This window comes from Benincasa hispida, chromosome 4 (genome assembly GCF_009727055.1).
Source record: "Benincasa hispida cultivar B227 chromosome 4, ASM972705v1, whole genome shotgun sequence".
NCBI lineage: Eukaryota > Viridiplantae > Streptophyta > Magnoliopsida > Cucurbitales > Cucurbitaceae > Benincasa > Benincasa hispida.
In genome coordinates this window covers 34,268,600-34,277,178 of record NC_052352.1, presented here as the reverse complement: position 1 = coordinate 34,277,178, position 8,579 = coordinate 34,268,600, and the positions used below count along the sequence as shown (strand labels likewise).

General features: G+C 35.3%; 1 protein-coding gene across 3 annotated transcripts; it reads right to left on the bottom strand.

Annotated features, from left to right (window-relative positions):
* Window positions 1-994: 994 nt before the first annotated feature.
* Window positions 995-7,051, bottom strand: LOC120075717 (patatin-like protein 6). Of its 3 annotated transcripts, XM_039029345.1 has the most exons (4): window positions 6,602-7,048; window positions 4,783-6,488; window positions 3,236-3,529; window positions 995-1,614 (listed from the first exon to the last, which is right to left on the bottom strand). In XM_039029345.1, exons 2-3 carry the CDS (start codon window positions 5,899-5,901, stop codon window positions 3,245-3,247), a joined length of 1,404 nt encoding a protein of 467 aa, XP_038885273.1. In that variant the 5' UTR covers window positions 5,902-6,488; window positions 6,602-7,048; the 3' UTR covers window positions 995-1,614; window positions 3,236-3,244. The 3 variants fall into 3 exon arrangements, with proteins under 3 accessions (XP_038885273.1, XP_038885274.1, XP_038885272.1); XM_039029346.1 differs by having other exon boundaries at window positions 995-1,622; window positions 4,783-7,051; XM_039029344.1 differs by having other exon boundaries at window positions 4,783-7,048.
* Window positions 7,052-8,579: the final 1,528 nt, after the last annotated feature.

Here is an 8,579-nt window from a genome sequence, read left to right as displayed (position 1 = left end):
TATAATTTTCTTTTGGCTCATTCACGAAACGTACCTTTAATTATTTTTATTTTTATTTTCTTTCAATATTCTAAAGAATTTTAAATGATATGCGTTTATAAAAAGTTGATGGTAGTATTGTAAATCGAAAGTATTTGTTAAATAAAAGGCAATTAAAACAAAAGAAAAAGAAAAAGAAAGTTAGGCTCTATTTGGTAACCGGTCATTTGACTTTTTAATTTTAGTTTTTGAAAATTAAATTTACAAACATTAGTTCCACCTCTATATCTCTTGCTTTGTTATCTACTTTCTACATATGTATTTTCAAAAAATCAAGCCAAGGTTTGAAAAATTTAAGTCTCATTTGGTAACCATTTATTTTTTGTTTTTTGTTTTTGAAAATTAAGCCATATACTATTTTCACCTTCAAATTTATTCCTTTATTATCTACATTTTACTAATGGTTTAAAAAACCTAGCTTTTAAAAAATTGTTTTTATTTTTGAAATTTGACTAAGAATTCAACCATTGTACTCAAGAAAGATGCAAATAATTGTAAGAAATTAAAAGAAAATAGACTTAATTTTCAAGAACCAAAAATAAGAAACGAAATGATAATCAAATGAAGCCTAAAAAATAATTTTAAAAATTTTATTTTTATCTTTGAAATTTGGCTAAAAATTCCCTCTTATTATCGTAAGAAATTGAAGCCAACTGGGCTTAATTCTGTGAATCTCAATCCTAATCACGCACAAATTCTTAAAAATAAGTAAAAAGAAATTATAATTATTTTCTTTTAAATAAATGAAATTAGTTCATTATGAAATAAAAACAATTTTGGGTAACTCAAGATTATGGAAGTACTTGCAATATTTTAATATGTAGGTGAGAAAGGCACGTTGGTTTTTGTCCAAAAATCCATGCAAATCCAACATATTGGTTAATTAATTTTAATTTTATTAAATGAAACAAAACCTACCTAATAACCAAGTTTACAATATAAAAACCACTAAATATATCAACAAAACCAACTAAAAAATTGAGACCTAAACCAGCTGAATTATTATCAGTTTTATAATGGAGACCAAAGGCCAAGCTAAATTAAACTAAAGCATAAAAAATTAAAATAAGCAGCTAGCTAGAAATGACCACATTCAAATATTTTTTGCACTACTGAATATGTAATTTTGATGAAAAGGGAGCCTGACTAAAAAAAAGGACAAATAATAAAGATCAATACTAAAATCAAAAGTAGACCCTCCACTAACCTGCACTCAAGTTTTTCTTGAGCCTAGGCCATATAAACCCCTTATAAACAATATATGTTGGGGTTCTTTTACTTTTAAATTTACCACACTTAAAACTAATTTTCAATTTGAAAGCAGAAAATTTTCATGCAATTTTTTTTTTTAACCTGAAAAAGGAGAGATCCAAATTTGCTCCCTCAGTTTTTGTTTTTGTTTACCCATGTACTTGTTTGTGTATGGAAGACAAGACTGTCTGTCCTCTCTTGGGCAAAAGGTATCCCACAAAGATTACCAATCTTTTGTACTGTATATATGTCTTTTGTCCTTTTCATTTTCCTTCCTGGCCTCCTGACCTTCTCTTCTTCTTACACCATCCTATTATAATTTTCCTGTGAAACTACAAAATTTGTGTAAGAGAATATAAGATTGAATAGAATCAAAGACTACTAATTATTTGGGTCAAGAATTCAGGAGAATGAGTGTGTTAGTGTTACTATATAACTGCCGACACTAATGAAGAACGTCAACAGAAGTAAATTTTACCAATCTTTTGCCGATAAAACTCCCAACTCCGTCGGCATAACCTTCTCTCGACGCTTTTTGACATCGAGAAAAGTCAAAATTAATTCTTGTAGTGTTTACTTGATGTTATTTCAGAAGAATAGTATTAAAATGTTGTCCTAAGTTTTTAGGATAACTTTGTGTTTATTTCTTTCACATGGAATTGAGATGTTTTAAGTTATGTTTTGAATTATGCTAATAACCGAATCCTTAATACTAATATGTTCAAAGTAGTAGCAACAAGCATACAAGATTTTGTGAGAAGCTATTTAAGGAGTTGTTGCTAATTTCAAGAATATACTTTTAGGTGGCTTCAATCTTCACAAGTATAAGATTGTTATGTTATGCACTTAAAATCATACTTCTAAGCTCATGATTATAGATGAAAACGAACTAAGAACTCCACATAAAAATATAATCTAAGATTAACAATAAAGATAGAAAAACCTACTTAAAAAACAATGGAATTCTCACTTCATCCATCTTTTTCAAGAATAATTGACACGGGGATTCTTCTACAGTACTACCCCCTTTGTCTTTTTAGAAGTTAGCTAGAAAGTGACAAGAATTTTTCTTGTCTTTTCTTTTCCCATTTACCAGTTTTCACAACCACACCTTTGGGTTGACTCCTGTGTGAGAGCATATTAGGTACAACTTTTTATTAGAGTTTGGGTTTCTCCCTAATTCTAGTAATACTACAACATATTCCATATCTTGGTCAATAGGATTTGATTCCGTATTTAATTTCAGAATTTCAAACCTTTCCCAGACTTTTATCTGGAATTTACCAAACTAACGGTAAAATAAAAATTCAAATCAAGTTCTGCAACTGTACAAGAGATTCAGTTGGGTCCCCCTTCTAACGCCATCCAATATCCATATACTCTCCTGTTGACCTAGACAACTCATTGTTGATTCCTTCTTACTCTCCAGTAAAACATTTACAAGAAAGTGAAAGTCGTCGACAAAAATATAAGTAGCTTGACTATGGCAAATTTAAGGTTAAATTTTAAGTTATCGAAGTTTGTGGTTTCGTCTTTATTTGGTCCTTTCAAAAGTGTCAAATAGGTTTTAAACTTTTAATTGTGTCCCGTAGATTCATGAATTTAAAAAATTTTAAAGATCAAAGATTAAATTTATAATTTTGAAAGTTCAATGACTAAATAGATACAAATCTCACAATTTTAGTATTAAATTTGCAATTCAACATAAATTTAATTATATTAATATTTTAATATTTCTCCTCATTTTTAAGATTGAAAATTTATAACTGAAAATTAAAAAGGAAGATAAGATGATAGTAGTTAGATCTAAATTGAAGAGTGGGTGGGTCTGACCATTTATTTTCTTATGAGCTATGCAATAGAGGCCAAAATAAGAAGGATTCAGCAAACAAGTTGAAGACAGAGTGATGAACTGTGAAACGAGCAGAGGAAAGAGTGAACTTACTTTTGGTTATTATGAACGTTCCTTGGCACTTTCCCGGGTGGTAGCTTGCTTGAAAGCCACAGTGGGAGCAATTCTGCAGCCCCGCCTCTGATGTTCAAGTACTAATTCTCCAGCAAACCAGTCCAGCATCTCGAAGTTGGTTTGCTCTGCAAATCTCTTTCCTCCAAAAAGCACAGATTCAACATTCTTCTGCTTGAGAACCTCATCTGCCAATTCAATTAGCATCTTTACATTACCAGCATCAGAATCAGTACTTGAGCTAGGTCCACCCTCGCCTAAGCTCGAGCCAAGTGCCTGAAATACCAATAATGATTGGTTGAGTATGCTTAATTCTTGGATAATCTCAAGCAGTAGATTATGAGCCAAAGCGACAAAGAACACCACTTACAATAAAGTGGGTCCTTTGGAAATGAAATTTTATCATTGTAACTTTTTACCTAAGACAGTTGGTATGTATTATGTTAAAGGAAAAGAGAGGGAGAGAGGGAATATTCTCCAATTACAACAGAAAAAGACTCTTGATTAAAAACAGGAGCAGAAAACTTTCCCAATTAAAAGAAGGCAGAATCGCTTATCATAGAATTTACTTACACAGGCTTTAAGGTGTTTATAGTAAGATAGTTTGGTTGAACAGTGAAAAATAATTAAATAAGAAGGGACCAGTTTCTGATACATCATACATGGACCCCGCAATAGCGGCAAAACAAAGAGTAAAGTACCGTTTTGTATTATGCACCACTGGCCACAGCCTTTTTTTAATCAAACCCATACTCTTTCCCCTCTAGCATTTACAATCCTACCCGCACGAACAGCTATATTTCCTCCTTTTGAGGAAACTTGCAAAAAGATTATTGGATGGAAGGTTAGCTACAAAGCCTGGTTAGGCAATGGACTTGTTTATCACATTACTATTCTCATGGAAGCAAACTCCTCTCAAGAAAAATTAGATGGATTAGAAATTTAGAATCTGTTTGTTTATGAGTTATGACATTCAAAAGTGGGTGTTGATTATACAGAATGAAAGGAAAAACAGAAAACTGGGCCAGAGGGTCCTAATATGCCATAATTAATCATCACGTAGCAAAACCACATAGGTTCTGATGACTTTTCTACTTGTAGGAGGCCAAATCGACCCAAGTTGAAGAAACACCTAACTTTTGTCCCCAACTCCCACTAACTAAACTAAAATCTTTGTAACTTTGTAATAACTAATAAACCCATCTCTACTTTACCCTAGAATGAAAATATTTAATTCCTGAATGGTAAGAACAAGATTATGAAATGAACCATAAATTTGGCATTAAAGGGTATATCAACTTAAATTCTCAGCAATTGACGTGCATTCCTGAAGCATATACATATACTACATGTATACTTTTTCGTTGAAATTGATGCATTTGTTGTCGCAATTATTAATTGAAGAGAATGTTTTCATTTAAAAATTAGAGGTATGACTAATAAAGAAACGAAAGTATTTCTCTTAAAAAAAAAAAAAAGACGGAAGTTCTGGGAAATAGGAATAGTGTGCACGTGGCAGATTGTTGTACCTGAATCCTCACGTAATTAGAGCTCCTGGACTGACCAAATGCCATGGCGACGGCCTGGTCCACCATGTCGGCTGAGGCTTCACCAGAGATTCGATTCATGGGCCGAATCCACTCCTTCTCCTTCCACCTTATGACCTGACGGTAATCACGGCGGGCCTCTAATGGCTGGCCGGTTCCTAAGGACAGAACCAGAAGGTCCTCAACTCCTCGCACGAACGGAAACTCTTGTTTGTTGTGTAGTACATGAGTGATTGCGGCCACCGTCGGGTTACTCATCGCCAAACCGCCGTCGATGGCCAGGCATTTGGTTTGGTTGTCGACAGACCTCAATGTCACCGGTTCAAATACGGCCGGTTCGGCCGATGTTGCTCTGCAAACCTCCCAGAGCCGGAAGTTGAAGCTATCATTTTCTAGGGCGTCGGCTCTCGAGAACAAAAATGGCGCCGTTGTTGACAGGTCGTAACAAGGTACCAGAACTGGTTTCAGAGTATCTTTTAGGGTTAAACTTCGTCCCTTATCAGTGAATGCCTCTTTCATCGCTTTTTCTAAAGCAGAAGTGGCTGAACTGGTTGAATTTGTACGATTGATTTTAAGCAACCGCCCTAACAAACCTCCACCTGAACTAGAGTTCGACCGGCGGAAGAACCGCTGGCCTTGATCGGCCAAGAACCGCCAAGTATCCTCTGCCTTATACATCGGCCGGTTATGGTCTTTCGTTGCGAAAAGCATAGCAGTAAAAATGCCTCCAACGCCGGCTCCGGCAGCAACGTCGAAATAATCAGCGATTCTGGCGTCAGGATTTCCCGATTTCGTCTTGAGCGCTTGTTCGAGGTAAGCCAGAGCCTTACCTGAGAGAATCCCTCCCATACCTCCGCCATCGATGCTCAGAATGCAGACCTTGCCTCTCTGGTTTCTAATAGACGAAGCGTCACGACTTACTTCTTGTTGAGCGTGCGCTTGAGTACTTGCTGTATCAGATATCGGTTTGCCTTCAACAGTGGGAGGTATCTGCTTGGGAACCCATAGCTTCTGATCATCATAGCCGAAGAGAAAATTGCTCTCAAGAATTGAGAAGATTTCATAACTAAGCTTATCAGTATCAATACTTGGCTCCTGCATTTCCTAACGAATCGATTTCGCAGTTCAAATCAATCAACAGCCAGGAAATCCGTACTTCCAAAACTAAACTAACAACAAGAAAAACCGCGTTCGGTTTTCGGTTTTTAATTTTCAAAGATTATTCCAGTCTCATTTCTCGCATGAAAACTCCGTTACGAAACCTCACCGAACCAAGGAAAATCGTTCTCACAGCTCAACCAGAACAAGTCAAACAAAACTTCAACGTCCAGAAAAACAAGATTTGACTTCCGCCTCTCCGATCAAAGAACACTATAAACTCCTCAAAACGAAATCAAAACACAATACAATCGTGATAAACTCCAAAAGAATTAAAAGAACGAAAAAGGAAAAAAAAAAAAAAAAAGTCACGTCATCTTGACAAGAATGCTCAACCAACCGATTGATCTTTCAAATCACTCCGCTAGCAAAAACAGGTGTTTCGATTATCGGTATCCGGAAATCGATTGTCCTTTCTGAAAGCCGACTTTCCTTAGCAACTCCGATGAAGTACAGTAGCGATAGAGAAAAAGCAGTAGCCCCTTTCTCTGACTTTTTTCTTTCACTCCCAAAGGTGATGAGCTATGAGTCTATATCACAAAAAGCAAGAGATACGAGGAAGAAAGAACAAAAAGGGGAAATGAAAAGAAAAAATTGAAATGAAACAGAAACAGAGGAGGAAGATGAAGATGGAAGAAGAAACCTGCTGTAGTTGCAGAGGACTGACTCTTTTCTTTTCCATTTGTACAAGAAAACCAATAATCTCGATTGTGCAATACGGCGTCGTTTCGGTCGTTGTGACTTTCTTTTGCCGTTGTGGCATCGAGCTATTGATCATCGACGGCAGCTGTCATGTCTAAGTCATGATCGGACGGTTAAAATCGGTCGTTTCTTGTTTGTCCGTGATGAACGGTAAAATTACATAAAAGTCCGTTATTTTATTTGTTCTTTTGGCGCGGTTCTTTCTTGCCGTTACGTGTGGGTCCGGTTTTATCAACTATGAAAACCCCGTCGGCGAAGAAGATTAGAGTGGATGCGCACTAAGCTAATCTTATTCTTGGTCTCGTGTTAATCGAGAAAAAATAAAAATAAAAATCCAATTTTCCCTTATGACGAAACTGCCCTCCATTTCATCCAACGATCGAACTCATTTATTTAGGCTAGACTAGATCAAAAAAAATTTATGTATTTTGAACTTTGTGTCAAAAATATCTTATTAGATTAAAAGTGGATTAGTTGTAAATTTGTTATACTTTTCTGTTAATAAGTTTTTTTTTTTAGTTATGCCCTTTTAATCCTTTTACATTATTGTCTAATGTATATAAAAATGTTGCTGCTGAAAGAATAAATGTGGAGAAACATAATATAATTTTTCCTTCCAAAATTTCTCCATTTTTCAACTTTAATATGGTATCAGAAGTTTTTTAAATTTTACCCTTCGTCTTCTTCCCTCGTGCACCAAACGATGAATCCCATCCCTCCTTCGACTGACCTTCTGTCACCGTCAACTCATTTTTTGAGCAACATTCCGGCGAATCTTCCGACACCTTCCATCCAGCCAGCTGATTTTTCCAATTCCAATCAAGAATCATATACAATTTCTCATAATAATCCTTACATTCTTCATCACAGTGACACTTCCAACCTTGTTCTTGTCACTGAACCTCTTACTGACAACAACTATGTCACTTGAAATCGTTCGATGATTCTGCACTCTCGATTCGCAACAAATTAGGGTTCATTGATGGATCCATTGTTCAACCTACAGATGAATACTTCCCCTTTGGATTTGGAATAATAATGTTGTGATTGCCTGGATTTTAAACTCTGTCTCAAAGCAAATTTCGTCTAGCATTCTTTTTACCAATTCTGCTAGAGAAAATTGGCTTGATCTTCAAGATAGATTTCAGAAAAGAAATGGTCCTCACATATTTCGACTAAAACACGGTTTATCTACTCTGAAACAAGAACAAAATTCAGTCACCATATATTTTTCCAAGATTAAAAGCTTATGGGATGAATATATATCTTATCGATCGGGATGCACATGTGGAAAATGTACCTGTAGTGGTGTTAGATCGACTGATGATTTCATACAGTTTGAATACTTGTGTTTTCTGATGGGTTTAAAGGATGAATATAATCATGCTCGATCCCAAATACTCCTTATGGATCCTCATCCACCAATAAATAAAGCCTATTATTTAATTGTTCAACAAGAACAATATATCTCAGCCTCTACCCATCCATCCCCTGCTGTCACTTTAGCTGTCCAAAAGCCAGAAAATAATTCACTATCACAACCAAACCATATCTCAAATCCTTCATCTAAACAGAACAAGAATAGGCATGTATGTACTATTGTCACATTTTTGGTCACACAATTGACAAATGCTATAAACTACATGGTTATCCACTTGGTTATAAGCCAAGAAACAGACCAAATAACCAAGTTCATAAAGTACCTAATACTGCCCCTTCTGCTACAGATCCAGCCATTAACACAACTTAAACAACATATGCTTCTTCTATCAATCTCAACAATGAAACACTTACTCAATGCCACAATATACTTACCATGCTTCAGTCGAAATTAGCTGTTGTTAAGGTTGACAATGATGCTATTAATCATGTAGTAAGTACATATTCTTCCAATATTTCTTTTGGTGATTGGATTATTG